At 45.9% G+C, this 25,368-nt stretch overlaps 1 protein-coding gene across 6 annotated transcripts in view; it reads right to left on the reverse strand.

Annotated features, from left to right (window-relative positions):
• Positions 1-25,368, reverse strand: part of KLHDC4 (kelch domain containing 4) — a 28,889-nt gene that overhangs the window by 678 nt on the left and 2,843 nt on the right. Inside the window, exons 4-12 of one of the 6 annotated variants that reach the window (XM_075161568.1) lie at positions 24,577-24,704; positions 24,334-24,432; positions 21,128-21,264; positions 13,681-13,773; positions 12,601-12,760; positions 5,470-5,551; positions 3,245-3,453; positions 1,483-1,888; positions 234-350 (exon numbers count right to left, since the gene is read on the reverse strand). In XM_075161568.1, the coding sequence (XP_075017669.1) occupies positions 234-350; positions 1,483-1,888; positions 3,245-3,453; positions 5,470-5,551; positions 12,601-12,760; positions 13,681-13,773; positions 21,128-21,264; positions 24,334-24,432; positions 24,577-24,704 (1,431 nt within the window). Of the gene's footprint in view, positions 1-233; positions 351-1,469; positions 1,889-3,244; positions 3,454-5,469; positions 5,552-12,600; positions 12,761-13,680; positions 13,774-21,127; positions 21,265-23,317; positions 23,460-24,333; positions 24,433-24,576; positions 24,705-25,368 lie in introns of those variants that run through there. The other 5 variants (XM_075161562.1, XM_075161564.1, XM_075161567.1 and 2 more) reach the window with 5 other exon arrangements.

Here is a 25,368-nt window from a genome sequence, read left to right on the forward strand (position 1 = left end):
CGGCCAAGACTACTCTTCAGCTCATGTGTTTAAATGTAATAGCCTAAAAACCTATCAGCAACCAATGAAATTTCTCCTCTACCCTGAGAGCAGTGTACTATGAAAACTTTGCTTTTGCTGGAAAACTCACGTGGGTGCCAGTGAGGCCTCCCAGGCTGGCAGCGGAGCCAGCAGGTATTGTACTAAAACCCACTTTATATTAGTATGAAGACAACATTCATCTTAATCATTACCTCCCTCATCTTCACTCTCCTCTTCAGAGCTCTCCTCTTCTTCCTCCCCTCCCTCTGCACCTTCCATATCATCATCCTCTTCATCCGATTCTGACTCTTCCAGCCATTCTTGTGCTTCTTTGATGAGAAAGAAAATAGAAGAAATAAATAACAAGCTGTTTCCCACTCCTACACCAGAACTGTCACGGAGGATGCCAGGGCAAGGTCAGACATATGTACTCCTTAAGAGCCCTGCTGCATTCACTGCCCTCGCAGATCCACCCGCTGTACAGGGCCTGCCTCTGACGGGGAGCAGTGGGAAGAGATGAAATAGAGTCAGGAAGAAGTGAACAGCACGGAACAGCTGGGGAAGAAAAGCTGGTTAGTACCGATTGCTGACAAGAGTCAGCTCTCCTCCCGAGCACTTCACAGTTCGGTGATCATGAGCAAGACTCCTTCCTTTCTGCCCTTTGCCCATTACACACATGCAAACCGTGCATGCAGGGGCACCCTCTTTTGATGTCCCTCTGCAGTGCCTAGCACATGACCTGGGCTGAATCACTAGGCCACTACCATGAGAGATATGTTGCTCTAAGACAGACCCACAGTTTCTTTCAACAATGAGTAGAAAATCCATCAGATCCATCTTCATTGAGGTCTCTCAGGTAATGTTTTCTGCAACACTACTGAACACTCATGTAATGACCATGTAGCCAGGAATTCAGGGAACTGACTTCTATGCCTGCCACATCCCCTGAGCTAGCCTTCCCAGCTTGGGAACAGCCCAGCAGGGTATTCAGAGCGTGCAGCAAACATACTACGCATTTAAGGTACAAAGAGATAACCCTAACTAATGCCCACATGCTTTGCAGTACCCAAAGACCCTCACTGTCCTGAAAAGGTGAGGACAGGCAAGACCATACATCCCTGTCCTCTGCCGAGTGGACAAGCATAGCACAGCAGGACTTCCCAGGCCAGAACTTGCCACCAGTGAACAAAGACGCTCTGTTTACACATCTTGGTTTTCAAAGTAGAGAGACCAGAGTTCACTCTCTACGGTGATCGCAAAGCTCTGGACCAGCGACAGTGACTGTAAAACTCTGCATATCACATACTCCCAAGCTTTTTCCTGTGCCCAGGAAAAAACACTACTCAAAAGCTCATCACCACCGCTTGAGAAAACGCCATAGTTGTTTTGGTTTTTTTTTTCCCCCTAGCGTAGTGTTGCTACACTAAAGGCAGAGAGAGAGATCCCACCACCAGAGCTTACTTGGATCCATGTCCACGAGCACCTTCCATTCTTCCATCTTGTGTAGATCAATGCTGTAGAGGTCACTGAGGGTGAACTGGCGATCCCCCACCTCAAACATTCCCCCATACACATAGAGAACCCCATGCTTCACCGCCAACATGGCATTCGAACGTGGGCATGGCTCCACTTGCTGGCCCAAGGCTCTATCTTCCTCCTCCTCCTCCTCCGATTCAGACCTCTCCTTCTCTTCTGCAGGTCCAGAGATTACCTGCTTGATTGTCATGACAGTCCCATCTTCTGCCACCACCTCTTTGACTATTTCCACCGGGCCTTGGGGAGGTTGCTTCTCTATCTCCTCGTCTCCAGCACTCTCTGCCTCAGCTTGTCTGCCACGTCTTCGCTTCTTCTTCTCTGATTTTGGTCCCTGTTAACAGGAACAAGGAACAGGAGACTGCGCGTGAATTGTGTGCACCTAATAGCGTGTACAGCAGTTAATACAAATACTATCGATGCTGCTGGGAGGGAGGGGGGAGAATTCAATTATTTTTCACCACAATTGTAAGTCTCAAGTGATAGGTGCAACGTCCCACGCAGCATGAACTTCTACCAGCCATAAAACAAGGAGCAATGAAACACCTAGAGAAGCCATGGCATGGAGTTGCTTCCCCTGTTAATGGCAGCATGTGCTGAAGAGACAGAGAACAGCTCTTTTGCTCTCTATCTTGCAGGTGCATGCAAACACACGCACGGTCCACTAGTCTGTGACAGGAGCAAGAGAAAATAACCCACCATTTGGTGAAATCAAAACAATTGCTGGGTGCTAAATTACAGTGCATTACCAGGAAGCACTTCAGGTCTTCCAAGTACTGTATGAAAGGACTGGAAAACAGTCAGCTAGGAAGGCAGAAGCGAACATCTGAGTGCATGTTTGCCTGTTATTATGTGATTGACTTCTCCTTTTTGAGAACAAAGCCAGAAACAGTGGGGGTGGAAACAAGGAAGTTCAACCAGGTCATTTGCACCTCACTTCCCCCTTGAGAGTGGTTCAAACAAAATCAAAGATCTGAACTGAGGGCCACATTTCTAAAGTTCTTAAGAGCCAAGGTTAACATTTCATCTCTTCTAGTAGCTCATCAACACTGGGGAAAAGAGGGAGGTTTTCTGATCCCAACGCAACACAAGATCTTTTCACAGTAGCTTTTACTGAACTATCTCGTGTCAGACTTACACATCTGACCAGGTGCCGGCCTCCAGTAAAACACCGTAACTACGTTTTCATGCTGCTTTGTTTCATTTTGCATTACAGAACAACGGGACACATGCAGCCTGACTCCTGGAGGACGGGGATTGCCTCCTGAACCATTCTCGCTTTGTGCCCAACCATCAGGGCTCACAGGCCTCCTCTCTCCCCAGGAGGGTGACAGGCTGCATCACACTGTGGAAGCAGGGCATGGAGAGCACAAGGAGCTATGTGGCAGGGAATGAGAGGGGCAGCACAAAGTTAGAGAATTCAGGTGGTCTGGTAGCAAAAACCTGCTGGAGCTGCACATCCCCAGCTTCATTTCTACAGCCTCTCCCCCTCTTCACCATCAGTGGGTCACAGATCAAAGCAGCAGCCACACCTGGTGGCTCAGCTTCTGGAGCACCCAGAGTTATTAGAAAGAAAGGCTTGCTCCACACTGCAAGAAAGCTGTGTGAGGACAAAAAAGGCCTAAAGGACAGGTGTCAGATGATCAAGGAGAACGAACTGAATATATCTGTGTTATTTTTAAAACGAAACCTTTAGCTGTCCAGGAAACCAGCGGTTTTTCCCGATGTCATAGAAATAAATATCGTTGAAGAAGTCCCCTTCAATGCTCTCTTCCTCTTCTTCATCATGCACACCTCCAAACAGAAGGGAGCGGTTATTGGGACCAATTGCCACGGAGAAGCCAGACCTGGGAGTGGGTTTCACTCCAGATGGGTTGAGCCGACTCCATGCCCACTTGTCTGGTAATGGATAAAAGCAAATACAAACATCAGCAAAGGAGAATCCTGGTCATTTTCTTACCTTCCAAGGCATTTCAGTACTCCAGCAAGTAACTCAACGATCCATTTTGGACATTCTCAGGACTGCACAGTGCGCCTTCAACAACAACGTTAATCAGAACCACTTGCATTTCCATTTCAATCACGCAGCTAATCCGCACATCCCTTCTACCCTTAGAAAGGCGTTGTGTCTTCAACAAAAGCAAATGCGGAAGCTATCTTCAGGGTGTGCTTTCTGGGGCAAGGAACCTCTTGAAAGGTATATACAGCTTTACAGGAGGGTGGAGTTCAAACAAGGACTATATATAGCCTTCAAGTACCAAGGAAATGTACCTCGGTTACCCCATGGAGCCCACTCTACATCAATTCTCTCCTCAGGACCCTTCTACTACAGTACCTTATCTGCCACTTGCACCACTGCCTTAACCCCAAGAGTAAGTACAGTTCATTGTAAGGAGAACCAACCACACTTTAAAAAAAGGGCTTAGCAGCGGGAAAAAGCTTGTGCTCTAAACCCTCCGCTTTTGCTCCAATCCTTTTTACTCTGGATTTAGAGCAAATCCCTAAAATGCAGGCTGGGAGCATATGCACTAGCTAGACACTGTGTTTCCAAAAGAACCACAATTTCAACACGATAAACTATAAATAGGACATAATGCAAGCAGGGTCTGGAATCCAAACAATGTATGTGACCAACCCTCCTCCCCAAATCCTACTATAAGACAGTCACATTTAAAGAAATCAATCACAATTTTAACGTTTTAGAAATTCAGCTCAAAGAAGATTATCCCATTCCTGAGCCAAGGACAAAATACACTCTCTCCTAAGGAAAGTGATGGAATTCCTATTTCTGGGGACATTCACAGATAAAACAACCAACCAACTAAAAAAAACCACTCTTGATAATATCCCTGCACTAGGTAATCTAATGAGATCACACCCCAATCTTCTCTCTTAAGAGTCTGTAAGTGAGACACCCCTACCAAAGAGAGTTTGTCAAAGGAATTTCCAGTGTGGAGAATTCTGAAATCCCAAAGATTCTCTGTTGTGAAACAGAAGAGCAGTGATTAAAATGTCCCAGAGAACAGGAATTTAAAAATGTTGTTTTAATTTCCTCCCACATACAAACCAAAAAAATCCCTAAAATATCTTTTCTTGTAGTTTTTCCTGAAGCTGCCTGTGCAGGCCAGAGCTTCTCACATAGTTATGCAAGGAGCCTGGAGACCCTCCACTCCATCTCAGACTATTCCAGGACCAACTGGGAGGCGTCAACATAGACAATGCTGTGAGCTAGAAGTGATTCTCTGACAAAAAGTATACCCGAACCTTCCTCCAGAGCTCTGCCAGTTTCCCAACCAGCTCCAGTCCCCCAGAGTTTCACTGTGTCAGAGCTACCATTTACCTTAGCTCTGAAATCAAGTCACCTGGAGCTCAGAACCATGACTGCTTACAGCCTTCGGCTAACCAGAAAGCTTTGCTCAGCAAAGCAGACACAGCCTCATCTTTTCAGGCTGTAAAACGGAGTGTGAGAAGGGGACAGAACCGCTGTGCAGCGTACAGTCTGCTGCAGCAAAAAGCGCCCACTTCCCTTTGCAGAGTGCAGCAGTGAGGAATTCTGCCTGCATATGTGATGGCCCATCTTCCTTCTCTAGCACACATAAACAAAAAAAGAGAACGTAATTCCTCCAATATCCCCCTGCAACTGCTGTTTCCTTCACCCTAGCCCCTTTCTTTTTAAGCTAGAGTCACAGTACACAAATGCACTTAGCTACTTCTGGGAAGAAGAAATATTTAAATGAACTCATCTGCTGTGTTTAGCCCCAAAGAAAACACTGGGGCATAGTGCTTTTCATTAAAAGGGAAATTTTGTTCTAGGCTTGGGGTTTTTTGATCTGTTATTCAAAGAAGGAGAGAGGATTTGCATTCACAGTCCTGCAGCATCACTTCCAGCACGGCCCTCCTGCAGCAGTAGCTTACCTTCCTCCTTGCCTGCACCTTCAGTCTTCAGCAGGAACATATCTGTATGCAGGGTGCCTTTGTCAACATCTTTCTTAATTCTCTGCAGAGAAGGGAAGGACAGGGATGCTCAGTGAAACAGTTTCAGCGGCCCAAAACATAGGAGGCCCAACTTTTCAAGGCCTAGAAAGTCACCCATGCCAGAATGGCGGTATGTGCCGTTCTGAACTCACCAGCCCACAGACAAACCTAATCACAGCCTAAATCTGTACATTCCTGTGCTGAAAATGCAAACACTGTGACTGGGCAAGGAGAAGCCACACAGGTAGTCAGGCTGTGGTTCTGGAGCATCAGGCAGCTCACAACCACAGTGTTCAAACCAGGGCTACTTCTTGTGAGGAGCCACAACCAACTTCTGCCTGCGACAACCAGGCAGGGCTCTCCGGGCTGCAACACAGATCCTGGGACTCTTGGGGCTGTATGAAAACTACAGGATGCAGTTTAAGAGCAGAAATTTTGGCACCCAGAGAAGAGAAATAAATTGCCACAAGGGATTAAAACTGATTTTTTTGCGGAAGGAAGGAAGGGTGGACAGCACCAAGGAAATGGGAGACCCAAGATCCTGCCTATTACTCTGCCACAGACAGTATCAGGTGCTGTCAAGGGACTAATTTAATATCTGTGCCTCTGCTTCTCTAGCTGTAAAAGAGAGCAGATACCCACTCCACCAAAGTGCCACACGACAACTTTCCACAGGGCTTGCAAGGCCCTCTGGGATTCTGCCCTTGAATGTTGAGCAGAAGCTCAGAGCGTCTGTGCTGTGTCATTTGCAAGGCCCAAGTTTAAATACAGATCTGTGACGAGCACGCAGACTTTCAGTCCCTGCCACCCCCCCATCTCCATCCCACTACGAGAGAAGCAGAGGTGACAGCTCGCTCTCTGCACCACAGCCCGACTGCAGCTGTCATTTTTAGCATTCAGGGCCCCACAGAGCCTTGAGCAACAGTCTTTTTTCTCCTAAACAGAAACAGAACAGAAGTCCCACTTCTACCCCTACTAAAGGCAACAGCAAGACACCAGCGAGAGCAGGATCAAGCTTCAGTCGAGGCAATTAAATGCATCATTTTAAATGTGATTTTCCTTGCTCCTTTCACTGTAAGCCCCTGTACTCCAGTGCTTATAGCAACATGCAGCATTTGAAAGCAGCGCTACGCAACACCACTGTAGGAGCTCTTTTAATAATGTCATTATCCACCCATCCTTCATGCAGAGCTCCTACTTCCTTGTAATTCCCTTCCTCCTGGGGGCGATGGCATTGCTATGCTGTGTAACAGCTTCCAGGATGCAGGTAGTGGATCCCAGCAGAAGCTGGGAAGGTTGGGTCCAGTCCTCAGGAAGATGAGTAGGGGTTGGGAGCACCCAAGAGCACAACAGCAGGGTGCTGTCCTGTTCTTGCTGCACATCTGTACCCAACCCTGTGCCTTGCACTCGACAAGTTTTGTTACTGCAGGGTATGCCATGTTGTTACTGCATGGCCCAGCACCCAATTCGTAGGAACGGTATTCAATTCTTAGAAAGGCATAAGAGAGGAAAGCGTGTTTGAGGCATTGCTCAACAACACTGTAACTTGGATGATGCTGAGAAGCCCTGGGGAAGGCCGATAATGAAGTGCTGGAGGAAACAAGAGAACTCTGCTCGCAGTGCAGCAAAAAGGAAGCTTCGCTTAACTTAACGACCAGGGTCTGCCTGTAGAGCTGTCTTGGGAAGTCTGTTAGTTTGGGGCGGTGGCTCACATGTCTTCTTGCTCTCCACATGCACCTAAGCATGCCCATTAGACACACACTCTTCAAGACAGGATGTCTATACCGGAGAGATCCTCTTCTGTGCAACCACTTCAATGAAGTCAACAACTGCACGATTCCACCTACTGTCCTTGAGCAACAGAACATCAGGCACACAAGGACAGGAAGCCTGTAGGAACAAGCATCAGTGACAGTCCTGTTTTCTGAATAAGAGGTTATACGGTGATGACTCCTTCAGCTACTGCCAGTTTTCCAGCACATGGAAAACAAGCAAGAAAAGTTTTTGCATTGGTGAGTGGTTTGGAGGCATAGTTAAAGGAGCTCTGGTGTTGGAGACGTGGTTGGAGGGGCTGGAAGCTGCCCACTTTGAATAGACCCTTGAGAGAGAGCTCTCGGGGCAGGAAGGGAAAGAAACGCCTTCCAGGAAAGATGCTGTTCAGTATCGAGTACACCAATTCATAGCCTGACGGTGCATGTATTGTGGCATCTACAGCAGTAGCTCTCAAGTTCAAAGGGCTGTGAGTCACTGTGCCGAGCAAGTGCCTTCCTCTGGCAATGTCACACTTCGCTGTCTCTGTCACACAGGTCTAGAGCAGCAGAAGTCACCAACAAGCTGCAGGCTGCAGACAGCTGAGATACAGCAGCCTTTTTAGTCTGTCCCTCACCTTAATCACACACCCTTCCAAGCCTCAGCTGGGCAAACAGCTGTCAGGGATGGATGGACAGAGGAGAGGGGGAGAGAGAGAGATGGGCAGGAGCCTTCAAACCTTATAGCACTGAAGTGCACTCCAGTGCCTGTCTGCTAACAATAATGGAAATGGTGGTTATTTCCTCCCCACTCCCAGGTAGGCTGCAGTTTGTCCTTAAATGCTAGACAGAGTACACATTCTTATGAGCAGGAGCACAGTAAGATAGTGCACTATCTGCACAAAAGGAGGGGAAATAACAAACACTGAGAGAGCAGTTGGCTTCACTGTTGTACAAGCTGAGTAGAATAACTGTATTATTTTTCTCCTGAAAACCACACGGCTTCCTGTAGTAAACATGTTGCGTATGCAACATGACAAAGCTTCTTGGGCTGAGAAAACCCCAATGAGGTGGAGTGGGAGTTAGTTATTTGTTGTCAAAGAGATGCCTGTTTTCCCCAACTCACACTGGCTCAAAAGCAGATGCTTCACCAGTAAGCAGTACACCACTACTGGAGAGGTCAATCCCCTTGCACCCAGGATACCCACTTGCCCTAAGCAAATCGCTCCATCAGTCACAAGAGGCTCCTGTTCCCCCCGCTGTCCTTCTTGCCTTGAAGTTCCAGATATTTTGCTTTCAAGCGCAAAACTGTTTTGGATAGCCACAGCCTATTGTTTGCACATACAGGTACCTTAGCAAGTTACGAGAGCTTTACAGGCATTAGCTAAAAAAAAACCCTAGCTCCACCGACAGACAGCAACACGCCTGTTTATCCCCCTTCAAAGAGCAACGAAACTGAGGCACGGAGAGCTGTTCTTTAGAAAAAGGGGAATCAGGATTCCCCGTGTATAACCTGCTAAACATGTCTTACAAGAGATCAACAGTGGCAAAATACATCCAATTAGCAGAAGCCCTTAGCAAGGCAAAACTGCAGCGGGAACCCCTCCCACCAGACCTTGCAGTTCAGGCAAACACTTCAGCTCTGCCACAAGCAATCTCCCAGCAGAATCCAATTCAGCTTTGCAAAGCTTGCCACTAAAAACAACACCCCAAAACCCAAAAAAACCCACACGCTAGTCGTCTTTGGCACCCAAAAGCCTTGCACACATGTAATGCCAGCCCTCCCATGGCTTGTAGGCTGCTTGCACCTGCAAGGTAGAGCTGCATTAGCCTCCGACACCTCCCGGCTGCATTCGCTGTGCCAGTCAGGCACAGTGCGCTCACGTTGCCTAGCAATAGAGAGGTCTCATTGCTTTATACAGCCAAAAATGCAGCCTGCTGCAGCAAGCCCCATCCCCAGCATGAGAAACGGGCGAGGACATCTTTAAGATCAGCAGGAGAGCAAGTCTGAGCTCCTCGTGGGATTCTGAGGTACATTTTAGGCAGAGCTGACAACGTCCACAACATCCTCTTCTGTAAGGGATCGTAGTAGTTGCCTTTATGTTTCTAGGCTGAAGATAAAAGAGATGAACACAGGGACATCATTGTGCTAAGAATCGTGCATTTTAAAATATCAGACATGCTCTTGTCAATTTGCGCACCAACATCTCAAGTTAGTCGCATTCAGGGTTGTAAAGCTCCTTTTTCACCATTTGTGTCCTGGCTGTTCACCACTTGAACAGCAAAATCTAGTGGCTGGCACAGGCAAAGGCATGTCTGGGTACCAAGGTTCTTGTCCTGGCTCTGTCCACAAGTCCTGGAGTGCCTTAGACAAGTCACTTGATCTTTTCTGTCTCTATTTCGCCAGCCATGAAAGAGACTTTCTTATTCAGGTCACATCAAGGGAATTCAGCAACACAGCCTGGACTGACAGACCTTACTGAAAACTGACCCTCCACGCTCGGTTCTGCGTGCAAGTCCAGCAAATCAAAGCAGGGACCAAATCTCTCTGCTTCTGCCTTCCCAGCTCACGATGCCTGCTGACCAGACAGAGGATGGGCAGATTGATCACTCGATCAGGGGAACATGCCTGGCTGCAAGCTGATAGTGCTGCTCAGGCTTTATAGAGCCCCAACAGCCAGCTGAGTACAAAGATGCCTACAATTCCACCCATAAGCATGAATCTGCTGGGCTTACATCTCTTTTTGCCCTAGGCAACGTGCATTTTACTACACCGCACAGCTATTTTGGTACAGTACTTCAAAGCAGATTTATAAGGGCTAAGGGGACCACAGAATATAATGCATCAGAACAGTCCATTGCAGGAAAGCAGCCTTGCCACATCACAACTCTCCTCCAGCAATGTGACAGCCATATCATGCCGATACTAAAACAGAGGCGCTATTATGATTTCTACTCCTCTTCCCTCCAAACCAATTCACACCATATACATGCTTGGTAGCAGCTCTGGCCTCAGGAGGCCTCCACATAAATCTGCACCTTTTTTACAGCACATGTGCAACTTAGGTCTGCCTCTTATTAAAAGAGAAGTCTCTACATGACTTGGCGAATGGCACTTTGCTTGGACACTTGCCTGGTTTCATATGCAAAAATGTCTTCATATACCCAAAAATGTCTTCATAGCACTCCTGAATGTAGCATCTGCCTCTCTAATTGGAGACAAGGAATGGGTCTTCTCCTGCGCCTGCCCAGCTCCAATTAAGTATTGTTTCCTCCACTGTCTACCTCTTATTTCTCCCAAGAGTACCCCAGCCAATGACTCTGGGGGAGTACACAAGCCAAACACACTTTCTTCACTTCACAGAAAACCCAGAGAGACTCAGCTCCACAATCAGCTATAAGCAAAAATACAACGAGAATTAAATAGCCACACATTAATGAAGTTGTGTTTTTCTTAGAGGTGCTAAATCTTGCTGAACTAAATTTTCAGAAGCATGCTAAAGGTTTGTTGCCTTTGCATCTCAAGAAAGCTGCAGAGAAAATTCTGTCCAGTGCTTTGGTCAGTTTGTAGCTCGGCTGCACCATTCCTGCCTGAAAGTTCACTTGTGCTACAGCATACACAAGCAAAGTCTCTGTTAGGAACGGCACATCAGAGAGCAGCAGACTTAGCTCTCTACATTACAAAGGAAGTAGATTCATAACAGGAGTGGTGGTTTTCATCTAAAAGCTGTTCTCCAAGCTGGAGAGGAACTGTACCCAGCTCTTATACTTACTCAGTGCCCTGCATAAAGGCTGAGGGCAGCTTTGCATTCCCCCATCCCTTCTACTTCATTTTCATTAGCTCAGAACAATCCAGAGCAGTGCGACAGACCCCGCCATTGTAAAGTGGACTAGAACCAACTGCAAACATGCGTCAACTTTTATATTTCCATGGGGCTCAGTGTGCACTTGAAACCCAGCCGCTTTCAGTAGCCATGAGAGAGCCGCATCTAGCATAGCATGCAGGCTCGTGCTTCCTTCCCACCCTCAAGAGTGAGGAAACAGGACAGAGAAAGGAAGAGGACAAAGCCCTTTCGTGTAGAAAATGCCTCTGTATTGTTACCACTATTTAATCAAATGCACATCTGATGAGAGAGAGCCCTAAGCGCAGGCCGTGAGGAGGCACAAATGCTTCTAAATATATAGACAGACTATCTTCTCTCTCCTTTCCCTGCTTTTCTTCTTTGTTCATTTATTCACATCAGAAGAACAACACGTCCTCCTCCCCCAGCGATGCACTGCTGGAAGTGATGCCTTTCCACTGAGACAGTAGCAGCAGGATCCGGGTATTCTGTCTGCATTTGCAACATTAAAAGGTTTTGCAGGAGCCTTTTGCTCAATGAAATATTTACTTCCTCCCACCCCGCATGGAGACCAGGATACTTGGTCAATGAGGACATATGGTCTAAAGGGCTATCCAGTATAAATTACCATGATTAACAAAGCAAGAAGCAGAGCAGAGGAAGCCTGGTGCTCATCAAAAGTCTTCTTTGGCTTATTGAGTTTGCTAACCACTGCTGCTTCCTTAACCCTTTCACTGATGTAAGAAAATACAAGTCTCCTGGCAACTGCTGCTTTTAACCTGCAAGTGCTGGAATACAGATGAGTACTACCTGAGAATGCTTTAAGTTGGCAGTAACCACCACTGTTGCCAGAAAATGTCATTTCTCCCAGTCACTTATTCCTACCTCTGTGGTATCACCTCCTTATACTGGATTAGATTAGCAGGGAAAATACAAAATTAATTTTAACCAAGATAAGCTCCTCGATCAGCCACAATTGCATGAAGAAAGACACAATCAGAAGACAAGATGCCTCTTTTGGTAGTAGTACTGATTCACAGCAGCCCGAACCACCCTGTGTACGAACAATCCAAGGGCACAACTGCACATTCACTCCAAGGTGGCATAGCCACAGGCTAACATGCACGCTCATTACCAGCGTTTTTTGGACATCTGGCAGTTGCCTGACATGCGGAAACATCGTCAGTCAGAGCAGCGGGCGGTTATGTGATGAGATCACCAAATCTTGCACTTGAGACAAAGCTTGCAAAACTGAGCGGAGGGAAGTATCAGAATAGAGATCTCAATTTTGCTCTCCCAAGCTCTAAGCCCATTGCGCTCTCCAAGCAGTCTAAACACAGGACTCCACAGCCAACATAGGTCAAGACCATCACATCAGCCCCATTTAGGCAACTTGAGTTTGTCGTATTTTAGTTTTCACTTTAGCCCCTTAGTTCTTCCATCAGCTATTCTGCACTGGCTTACCACAAAGTCTCTCCTACCTGTTTGCAGTAGCCTCCATAGATGATTATGCTGCCCTCAGGAGTGGTAGCCATTTGACACCCGGATCTTGGAGCAGGCCCAATCCCTGATGGAGCCAGCTTGCTCCAGGTGAAGGAGTCCAGGTTGAAGGCATAGACATCGTTGTAATAGATGTAATCTCTAGGGAGAACAAATTGGCACACCACAGGTTTCTGTAATGGTCACCATTTAGGATGGGATAAAACAACACTTCAGGAACAGCACCAAGAACCTCTGAAGAGGTGCAACACCTTATTCCACTCCTTGCATTTATGGCTTTTCTCCTTCCGTAGCCATAGCAATGTACAGAAGATTTGTTCAGGTAAAGGTTACTATTCCAGTGCAACAATTTGCATTTGACAAAGCTCCTTTAAGCAAGACCTCTCTGGGTTCCTTCTTACCTATGTTATTCCTTACTACAGCAGAGGTTTCATCAACTGTTTCCAGTTAACATGGTCCAAGGTAACTTAAACCAGAACACAAAAGATCAAAACAGATTAGAGCCATGTCTGTCTAGGGAGTGGGAAAAATATACATATGCCCTGTTCTCTTTCTACTAGCCAGCTCATATACTGCTAGTGGAAAATGCTCTGCACAGGTTAAACTCCCAAGGACACAGCCAAATCTAGGGTGGGCTTTGCAACTTGCACTGTGCTCCCAGGGACTGCGGTTACTGTCTCTGAGACAATATGTAGCTCAGCTCTCTCCACAGTCCCCATGACAGTGTAGCTGTGACCTCACGTAGTATGTGAGAGTCTACTGGAGAAGATGTTTCTAGGAAGACAAGGCTCTTTGACAAGATTCAGAGGCCAAAAGTGATGTATTGAGCTTTAGCCACAAGGATAAGTAGCTACTTCAGTGATGAGCTATGTACAATGATTTCTCAAACACTTGAGGACGTTAAATCAAGATCACTTGTCTTTCTAACATAAAAGTCTAGTTCAGTAACAGTACTGCTGAGGATAATCCTTCCATTAAAGCCCAGCTTTCTGTTACTGGTGAAATTCTGTTGTCTTTTTTACAGAGGATTCAGTACCACCAGCCATCCTGCAGTCACCCACCTCGTGCTCTCATGGAAACCTCCGAAGATGATCAGCTGTCTTTTGCAAGCAACCATTCGATGCCCACTTCGTCCAGAGGGACCTCCTGATGCCCTGAAATGCAGAGAAATTCCACTTATCAGCAAAGTTCCCTTTTGTGTTAGTACATCAGTCCATTTTTATTGACATCACTGGCAGCTGGGCTGGTTGAGTTCAGCTTGTCTTCTCCTGGAATGGTAAACCATGGGGAACTTTGTTGCTTTAATATATATGTATGCTTTTCTCCAGAACAGTATGTGTGCTCTTCCTGTAACTCTTGGTATTTGCAACTCAGGCATTTTGCAGTAACAAATTTATTCCTAGTGATAAGCCATCTAGTCTCTAAAAGCACCCAAAGTCTTGAAGTCTTTTCTGCTATGAGTCAGGAGCTAATTTTTCAGGAGAGTTTAATGAATAGCAGTTAACTCCCGCAACTGCAAGAAAGGCACTCCAGAGAGAGATATTTTCTCCAAGCACCAAGTAAGAGCCAGAGACTCGCTCTGACATCCACTCTCCTTCAGTATCTTAGGAAATCACGTACCTGTACTGCCTTCACTCATCTACCTGCAGTTAGGATACAGTATCAAACTAGTGAGAAGACTTTGTAAATTACTTAGATTTCCTCATGAATAAAGGCATTGCAGCAAAACAAGTCACCATTATTACCTTACACATTAAAAAGCAGCTACTCATCACTGTTCTGCTCTTTCAAGCCTTCCTGACCTTTCAGTTAAATGTGCCACTTCCATTTCCAGGAACAAGCAACAACACCCCATCTGTCACATCCAAAAGCTTCACGCGAAGCCAGGCAGCTGGCAACGACATTCCTGAGGGGCCATGAAGATGCACCTTCCTTCATGTTCACCCACAGACTGAGCATCACATGAGAGAGAACAAAAACAACTTCAGGAACTCTCAAAGAAAAGGCAACTTTAGGCCACACTGCAGAGAAAACAGGGTTTTGCTTTGTGTGTTCTCTGCCCCCATGGATTAATCTATCACATTTTCACTCTCACTGAGGAGTGTCCCAAAGTGCACACAGTTAGCACCACTGAACTCAGCAAGACTTCTCAAATAGGCAATGTTAACACGTGTTAAGTGGTTGCAGAATTGGGGCCTAAATAAATAAGAAACCTGCTCACCACTGAAAACAACAGCAAAACCTAAATCCACAACCCTACTGCTATGCTTTAACTGGCAGCAGGTAGCTGTAACGAGTGGTGATAGATTGCTGTGGAGAGAGAAAATGAGGGCCCTTATTCACCATCAAAAATGACAATCTCGCACCAGTCATAATGAAAAACTCCAAGCAGAACAGCAGCATTTGGGTAAGACTGAATTAATATTGATTGCTTGGACTTTTTATTCTAACAGAGAGTAGGGTTTTCTAGGTATTTACTGGATTTTTAAATATCACCCTGCAGAATAGCACCTCTAGTATTAATTTCATCAAGACCTGAAATCATTATTTTCTCTTCTGTAACAAAGCTCTCATGTTATTATTCCAAAGGATGGCACCTTTTAAAATCTTTTTTTTTTTTTTAAAGGAAAGAAGGAATTAAAAATCAACATTAACCATAAAATCCTGTTCTCAGAAAAGATCTTCTGCCTTGCTTCTCAAACAGGCTTCCTCCAAGTCAAAAATCAATTCTGAACTATAAAAAGTTTATTCATTGATGTGTGTGTTTTAATAAACAAGTTCCCACAAGTGTACAATTAACTCAAAGTCACAAACAAAAACATCCAGTCTGGGGCCTGATATGAATTCAGAGAAGTCTCACTGGCACCAGCACCACTTGCTCTCAATCACAAGGCTGTTCTCCCCTTTCTTTAGACTAGATATACAAGCTACAAGAATAGATGCTGAAACACGGTTCCAGGAGGCCTCACCCTTCGCAGTATTGTATCATCTCAGCTTCCTTGGCCTTAGCATTACACATTGCAGGAATCAGCTATAAAGGAAAGTTTTGATGCCCTCCTAAGCTTGCAACAACTGCTCTTAGAAAGTATTTTTACATAGAGCTATTCATACAGCCAAGGTCCTTTGGCCCCAGTCTCCAAACACAACACTGGAAAAACCAAATGGCACGGTCAACGTAACTGGCAGTAACGTATAACCATGCTGCCGCTCCAGAAGGCACTTGCTGCAAGCTCGAAGACTTGTTTCCCAAATGCAGACTGTCTCCTTTCACCTGTATCATTGCTCATGGTCCAAAACAAGCATTTTGGAAATGGTTTCACAGACTTTATGATTAATACTCTACTTCATGGGGTTGACACCAGAAAGCAGACACGTGGGAGGGAGCTGTAAATTCTCCAGACTTTTTTTAAAAATAGACTAAAAGATAAGTCTGGATAAGGACTGGCTTTACACATGTACAGCATGAGTCTGATCAGAACTGCTCTATAAGGAATTTGCTTTTGCTTGTAGAGTTACTCTGCGACTTATAGTAACGTAACAGACCTGAATTCAGCCCCCAGATTCAAGAATTAAAGACTTACAAGTCAGAGTGGCTACAGACTGCATGAGTTTATTCCTTCATCCAGAGGATGCTCAGATGAATCTCAGAACTTTTCCATAATAATATAAATGATGAGCATAGAACATTCCATCAAAGGGGCACTTCAGGACAACGCCTTCAGTACTCAAGGCGGCTGAAGCCCAGGACTGCAGTGTTCGGTTTTACATCTCACACTTGCGAATGCAAACAAGCGTTCTGTTCAATGGCACACACAGGTAGCGTACCCATGTGTTTCTATACTCAGTTAGGAAGTACACAACTGAATATGCAATTGCCACACGGCACAAAATCCTCAAATCAAATCCCCTGCAAAGTCAATCAACAGTTGTATATTTACAATATATGTATATATGAGCTACCAAACAAGCTCACAAGGCTCACTTCTGGGCTGACAAAGGAAGTCTACTCAATGGTACACCAAAATACCCTTCTCTTCTTTAAGCACCAATGCACCTTTCTACCTTGTGTTGCGGGACTTGATATTTCCAGTGACAGATAGCACGTCAGCAAGAAGAGCTGTCAATCAGAAACAAACCTATGCTGAAAGGCATCCTGCACTGCAGTGACTGCTCCAGTTCTCTCTGTAAACAGCGTTAAACATACGCTTGTGAAATGCTACCCTGAAATATTTATAGCATCATCTCACAAAACTGTTCTGGGAAGTATCATTAACGTTCCAGTATTAAAGGGAAGGGAGCTATACAGGCTCAAAAGCAAGACAAAGAACTACACAGAGGAAGGATCTGCCAGTTCCCAAGCACAACCCTAAAATGCGATGCTCCCTGTCTCTCTTTGAGGGAGTGCACTGAGCCACACAGAGCTGAATAAGAATGTTCTCTCTAGGAAGGAGTAAGGCAATTAGGTTAAAATACTCCTTAGCTCTAAGGCAGAGTACAAACAGGTCATGCACTGAGGCAACCTTGTGCATCACACACATGACAAGGTGGTTCCAATAAGTCAAAGTCAGTTGCTGGCAAGTCTTCTAATGGGCTGGGATTTGTTGTGTTTGGACCATCTTTGTGCATGCAAAATGCAAGTAAATATAGCTAAATATTACTAAATATAGCAATTTTTAACTGCCAAGCAGACTGGCACCACTGTGCTGTGCTAGGAGATAATGGAGATCCACTTCCCCAGCAGCCTTTGCAGACACAGCACAGGGATGAGTTATTCACAGGGATGAGTTATTCAAGGTTTTCTCTTCAGAAGTGTTTTACGGTCAAGCCTCTTAGGGCACCAAGATGGTCTGCAGCACGAACTGTAGGCCAGGAAGGACAACATAATTGTCTGAAATCTAAGCTGTGGGACTGGAATAACTAGATTTCCTAGAACTGAAAGTTCAGATCACAGCAGGGTCATCTTAGCTCTTCAATCCACACAAACCAATACATTCAAACCCACCTGAAATGGGGCACTTGTGATTCTTCCCATATGGAACAGATACAGAAACTTTGTCTCTCTTGTCCAGACATTTCTTAATGAATAATTATGTTACTCTATTATTTGCACTAAAATGACATCTTCCAAACCCAGCTGAGTTTACGCAATTCCAGTCTCTACTCCAAATGTCTATCACCAGGCATTGATTCAGATAACACTGCTACCACATTGGACACATGGAATTACTGCTTGGCCTGCTATGTGAAGGCTTGTTGTACCAGGGCTGGTGTCCCACCATGACCCAACAAAGCCTACACAATCTGCCCCCTCCATTTAGTCTTCCCAAACATGTTCACTCTCCCAATACCACTAGCCCCCAAGCTGATCCCCACTGTCACCAGTTATCCCAGCTGGTTTATGGCAATCCAAAATAAGCAAGTGCTTGACTTCAGACAGACGTGAGAAACCCATGTGGAAAAATGACAGCAGCAATGGGATTCCCTGGCAAGAAAAGCAAAATGCTGAAGGAAGTGAAATGCAGCACGTGTTATGATCATAGTTTTAAAAGAAGTAGGAAAAAAATCCCTCGTACAACTCAACAATCGTCTCTGCCCTTTCCTCTTCCCCTTTCCAAGCAGACTGTAATCAAGATGCCATACGGAAAAGCAAAGAGGCAGCAGAAACTTGATTTTCACGCTCAGTCAGGTTAGCATTAAAACAAAGACATCCCCTCCCAGCCTCCTCCGCCAGATGCCTCATAAATGCAGCTCTTGGAGCTCTGCCCAAGGATGGGAGGAGATGGCACTTTGTTTTATTCGAACACTGGGACCAGGGCACAGGCGTTTTCAAAATTCCAGCAAGGCTGAAAGACAGACGTCCACCCAAACACATCAGGAAGCTCAAACGGAGTAGATCCTGCATGGGGCAGGGAGAAAGGAAAGATCATCTCTCCAGGGCACTTCCACCCATATAATTTATGATGCTCACTTATAAAATGTCTACCCTTTTATCTACTAAGAAACAATGAAGTATCAATGTCTCCAAATGCATCCTCCCACTGTGGCACGGCAGCCAAGGTGACATGCGACAACCAGCACCTGGGGATGGAGGGTAGCTCTGGGCGGCTTGAAGAGCATGGTACCTAGAACTTGCTCTCTAGGTGGGACTAGGAACTCACCTTGCCAAACTGGCTCCCTCCTCGCTAACTGTAACAACGCATCACAACAGAATCTCTTGCCATGGTTTTAGTCCACCTGGGGCCTGGGACTGCTGGGGGCATACTGCAACTCGCAGCACACGCAAACTTCATGCTCAGCTCCAGGGAGCGAACAGGTATAAGTTACGCTCAGCATCCCCAAGGCTGCTCTCCCACACGGGATAAGATGCAGAATGAGTAGAGCCTCGTAACCACCTCATTTCCTCTTCCCAGGCAGGTCAGGTACTGCAGCATTTGTTTTCAGAGTGGAAAACCCTAAATCAGCTCTACAGCAACGCATCTGCAAACCCACGAGAGAACAATTTGCGCCATCAGTGGTGGAGCTAACAAAGCCTCATCTGGATTCTCCAATGGCTCACAAAAAACAATCTCCCGCCCTCGCTCTCCCTGCAGCTGGGTATTAACACTGCTCTCCGTGAGTATTTTTTCAACCAAGAGTTTGGTTGAAATGTCAACCCTTTCTCTCAGCAGGGACTCTATGGCGAGCATCACTTCCTCCCCCCCACCTGCTTACTTGAAACCGGTGGGGACTTAACGCATTTGAGTTCATCCCCTTTATTTGGCTGAGATTGAGCAAGGGATTCAGAAGTTATTTTGGGGGAGCTGGGAGGGGTACAGTCACAGTCATTACGTCAGCTTCTGCCTAACAACAATAGGCAGATCAGCCTGCACAGCGACAGGTCCTTTTAATCCTTGCACCTCTTAAAGAGCCCTCCATCATTTTGCAGGGTTTCTCTCACCCCCACTTCTCAGAGACACACAGGGCTCACCAGAGTGAACCTGGCTTCCTGTAAGGTGAAAAATTACAGCTGTTATTAGATTAACGTTGCCAGGTCTGGAGCCAAGAACCATACTGATGGACAGGAACCAGCCGCTTATGAATTGAACAGTTTTCCCCCAGTCTCCCAGAGCTACTCAAAAGGACGATCCCTGGATTCTCGCAGAGCAGTTGGCTGCTGGGATCCTGTGCTGTGAAGCATCCTTCTAACCCAGCCTGTTTTGACTCCTTGGGATTTTTGCACTTTGGCTCTATATGTCCCCCTGCACCTTCCACGCCAGAGTCCCTTCAGTGCTACATTAACATTAGCAAAATTAAACCTCCAAATTTCCCCCTTGTCAGGCAATATCAGTGCTCCCATTTTGCAGGGAGGGGGAAAAAGGCGGACAGGCGCAATGACTCACTGTGTGGCCTCAGGCATGTGCCAAGGCAGAGCCAGCATATCCATCTCTGCACAGCTCAGTCCTAAACTGCCCTCCCAATTACTGTGCAAGAAGAGACAGAGACAATATGCACCCGCACTCTGTAAGTGGGGCAAAAAATGATCTACCTAGGCAGATTTAGGGCTTCCCACCTGAAGGACGGACATGGAGTTCATAACCGGGAGCTCGACAGGTCAAACAGCAGACGAGCAAGTGTTCAAAAACTGCTGCTTTCCCCAATGCCACCTCAAGGGTCAGCTGCACGGGAGTTCCAGCCCACCCAAAGCTGTGCTCTGACTAATCCCATGGTCAAGACAATCCCAAAGTCCAAGAGAAAGTCTATGTCAAAGTCAGAATCAAAGCCACATCTCCTGCCTCTCAGTCCACTGGATGACCCACTAAACCTCCTCTTCTCTCATGCTAATATAAACATAAGCAGCAAAACTGAGAAGCCAAAGGTTAAGGATGGAAACATTACCAGAGGACTTTAGGCCAGATCCACAGAAGGTATTTAGACACCTCAACTCCTGTCAAAAACTACCAGGGCTTTTGGCACCTATTTAGCTTGATGGGTCTGAATTATTGGCTTGTTTATCCCAAGGAATCTTGATGCAACAAATGCCAGTTATCAGGAGTGAAGTTGGCTCTGTGGATAGATACAAGCTGTCTTCTCAAGCAACGCCAAAATTGGGCGAGATCCTTGTACTGATCTTGTACAGCCCACCCAGGAGGAGCCCAGGCAGATGGAGCAACAAGTACTGTTTCGAAGCTGGACTTCTACACCCGCCATGGTTAGGAGGACAGTGCGCTGTTCATGATACTCTTTCCTTCAGTTAAATAACACCCAAGCACACCCATGCTCCAAAAATCATGTACGAAATAAAATAGCTTTGGCCTCAATAGACCTGGAATACATCTCTCATTTCCACATCTTGCTGGAAGCTGTCCTCTCTACCATTTCTAGGATAGGCACCTCTGTACTCAAGGGAGAGATGAGTGGACAGCAGCACTATACCAGAAATCACAGCAGTATACCAGGAATCAAACTCGGATCATGCTGGCACAGTTCCTCATGAGGTCAACATCATTGACTTCAGAACACATCACTTACTTGATCTGTTCCCAGGTCTTGGTAGCCAAATGCAGGACCCAGAGATCCTTGTAATGATAGAATTGCTCCCCATTGGGGGATGCAAACTCCCCGCCAAATACCCACAGCTGCCCGCCGGCTGTGGGCACCACTGCCGCCTGCCAGGAGAAGAAGGAAGAGCTGGATCAGACAACAGTTCAGAAACCAGAGACAGGAGAACTTTATCAGTCAAATGTGCAGCTGCCTCCAAATACCAAAGAGCAGACAAGTGGCAGTGGCCACTGCTGCCTTGCTCGGCTTCCCCTTCTCTGAGGCTGAAGGAAGGGGAATTTTAAATGCAAGTTACTCATTGTTTAGCACACCTTCCCTATAGCAAAGGAAAGTCAGCCAAGGAGCTGGGCTCTTCCCACCTCCTAGCATCTTGAGTTCCAGTTCTACAAATTCAAAGTTCCCTGGGAAGCATCTCGGGATTTAGTTTAATAACAATTGTTCACATCTCTCTGTTCACCAAAAGGAAACCTCTCCACAGCTAAGGCTCAGCAACATTTCACCCATCCTTCAGTCACATAAATAGCACCCTGCAGAAGGCACACTGGGGCTGATGAACTCTGAGCCATGGGAGGAACAGGGGCACTTCCTGCCTCCGAGACACATCTAACATCCCAGCACCAGTCAGGCAGAGTAATTCAGGGAAATGTATTTTGCAAAAAGGCCATTAACAGTGCACAATCGCCCTTTGCAGTTTTTGTAGATTATAAAACAACAAATAGTAAAGAAGCCAAGCTGCAGCACAAGTCCAAACCTGACGCTTCCCAAGACCTGAAAAGTATTACTGCTCCCTCTGAAGAAAAAAAACCCCAAACACAGAAGGAAATGCGCAGCATTTGCACAAGAGGGGACTGTTACTGCTTTGACTAGGGCAAGTGGCAGAAAGGAGAGTATCAAAGGGTTTTTTTTATTTTTTTTGCTCAGAGCAGCACCAAAACACTGTTGCGATGCAAGCTGACAGTTAAAAACAAGGAGAGAAGAGCAAGACTCTACTTCATTAAAATTATCTGCGTCAGGACTAGGGAAGAAGGAAGAAATCCCAAAAAGGAAACTATGTGACTGCAAATTTCTTCCTTGACCAGGACCTCTTGGGTTGTTTACACTATAAACAAATTCTTCCACGTGTGTTTTTTCCAGGGTACCCATCACAGATCAACATTGGGATAATGATCTCTTTCTTCAGAAGGGCTTCACTACCTGCCTATCTTTCCCAGCAAAGAAGATTTTTTAGCATCAGACACATGACCATGCCCTGACACAAACCAGCCTATACATGCAACGATTAAACACATGAGAAAATATGGGGTGTGTTTGCAAGCAGGATTTGTGGGAACATGAAGCTACCTAAACAAAGGGGATATATGCCTGATTTTCATGGGTATCTAGTGCTTAAAAGCTTAAGGAGAAGGTATACGCAACAGCCTGCTCATACTTGTGTGGGATCTTTTGAAGAGCTGGCTCGAAATTCGTTACATAGTCAAACCTTTTCCTTAAACAACTGGCAACACCCATCCATAGCTATTCTCACCTCAGCTCTGTTGAACTGATGTAATGAAGCCAGTGTAACTCAAACAGAGGATCGTGTGTCAGAGACCAGAGATGACAAATAAGACTGAAAACATGCACATACAAACCCACGGACACGTTTCTGTTTACCTTTGAGCTAATGCAGAATGTGCATTAAAAATAAAGTCACAAAGAACACAACAAACCAGTCAGTTAATGAGGCTGAACTGTCTTCTGTACGACTATAATTAATTATCAGATAGAAAACGTATTGTTGAAGCAGGACTCCTCAGATAGGTTTCTCATTTTATTTTTGTTGTAATCCAGTTGCAGCTCCCTGATGCACAGCCTGCCTGCTCAGCTCAGATTCAGCTGCTAGACAGCCACCTGCTGGCTACCAACACCCGAACAAACACCTCTCAACTCCACACCCACAAAGCAACCTCCTCTTCACCTAGGGAAACCAGTGTTTGAATTTATGGTCTCCTTGTGGAATTTGGCCTCTGAAATCAAGTTCTATTTTAAGCACCACAAGGTAGACCAAAAATCAAGTCAGAACCTTTCAATTCAAGAAAGGACACACAGCTCAGAGCAGGACTGGCATTTAGGCATAGCATAACGAGGGTATATGAACCTAACCAGGGTATTGGATCTTACCAGGAAGCTCTAAAGAGCTTTGGCCATGGGTAGGAAAATAACATTCGCATCCTGTATGGCAGCTTTTGAAATGTACCAGTCACCCAGCCACTTGCTGCGACAGTTAAGATAATCTATCAGACAGCTGGCGAGGGCCAAAGACCTGCAAAAAATACAAGTCTTTGGTCCAGTTTCTAATGTGCAGATGTTCACATAAAGTAAACAAACCAAATCCTTCATCATCACAACCAGCCAGTGACCTTAATGACACCGGCACCAGAGAGGTGAATTCTAGGGGAGTGTCATGATATCCCAGAGAAAATTTACACAACTTTGTCTATTGCCTTTGCAGGCAAAAGAAAAACAGCCCATCTGCCAAGGGAAAAAAAAAAAAAAAAAATCACAACCCAAAGGCAGGACACACACAGTCAGTGCTAGCGGTCCACTGTGTTGTACAGTTGGGACGCTTGGCAAAGCCCAACTGCTAGATGCTAGCAGGGATACCCTACAGTAAGGGGTCTTCTACATTGCTCGAGTGGCAGTATCTGTAACGCACACAGACGTAGGCCTGTGGGCATTAAGGAAATAATCATGCACAGCAACCCTGCCATTCATAGCACTTTGGTCAAATTCAAAGTTATACCCTGACCAGCATTTTGAAAATTCAGTGCCATCTTGGGATTATGGATAGTTGAGCTGCTCCCTATATAACGCAGCAAAGAGAGTTCATCTTCAAAAGAAGAGTCTCCCCCATGAGTCCTGCTAGAGTCCTGCCAAGCCAACAGATACAACCCCGTATCTTCATTCCACACTTAACATTTCCAGAGGCCACCCAGTGATCAGAGAGCCCAAGCACCTTGGACAGGCCCCCTCAGCAGAAGAGGTGAAGTGACATCATTGGCAGCCCATTACAAGGAGAAGAAAGAGAAGCCAGAAACCCTCGGGGGCGGGGGGGAGGAGGAAATCATCAACTCCTATCCATCTTTAGCGCAGCGTTAGAACAATTCCAACCACTGCTCTAGCAGCCAGTACTTTACCTGGTGAGCACATCGTCTTGGTGGTGGGTTGGGGATCTCTACTTTAGACCAGCTGTTCTTCCGGATGTTGTAAACATACAGTTCGTTATACAGGTAAGTCTGTCAGAGAGGAAGAGAAAACGCACATCACCACAGCTCTCCATTGGACAGGGTCAGTCTATCCAAGCACAGACACCCCTGAGGGTTATCTGTGAGTTTGGGGGAGAAGGAGCACAGCACCAGCTTTGCAAAGCAACAGCTCACCTGCCTCCTACCCAGGCAGGGAAGGAGGACAACAACCTCCTCCACTAGACTGGAAGTCAGCAACTTTTTCAGAGTGATCCACTGGACTGGACTGTTCCTCCCCAAACCCTCGGTTAAGCCTGTGATAGCTCGAGATATGAGGACTTAAGAAGTTGGAGCTTAACCCGATGTGGAGGCTGAAGTTGCCCAAACTGCTGCTCAACTCCAGAGATAGGAACAGCTTAAGGTAGTGAAGCAAGCAGAATTAGTTTAGCACATCATATTGGGTGATCCTAAGGCAGCCAAATATCATTGGCAGGCTTGAGTTTTCAAGCTACAATATGTACAACTTCTTAGGGTTATAAAGACCAGTTTGTCTCCAGGAGCACAATAAACACTTGCAACTTGCAAAAATTCAGTAACAAGAGTGCCCACTTGCAAATATGTGCTACTGTACACATCTCCAAGGCAAGCAATGCCTTGCCAGCAGCAGAACTGCAGAAGTATCTTGTTTTGAAAGATGGAAGATAAAGATTCTTCAATAGTTATCAAAAATGAGGGGCAGATATGGCTACAATTAAGTCTGGAGAAATTATGAAGCCCTGAAATATTGATGCTGAGACAATCACTCTGACTCCTTAATGGGTTCTAGCATGTCTCCTTCCTGCCAACTGTTCAGGCAGTATCACGGCAGAATTAAAAAGCTATTTTGCTCCCATTCAGGGACAAATACATATTTTATGACTGCTGCCTTGAATTTCACTTCAAATGAGACTCATGCAAATTACAGTAAAAGGCAGGGAGAGGGGTAGA

The sequence above is a fragment of the Calonectris borealis genome, chromosome 12 (genome assembly GCF_964195595.1).
Source record: "Calonectris borealis chromosome 12, bCalBor7.hap1.2, whole genome shotgun sequence".
In the NCBI taxonomy this organism is placed as follows: domain Eukaryota; kingdom Metazoa; phylum Chordata; class Aves; order Procellariiformes; family Procellariidae; genus Calonectris; species Calonectris borealis.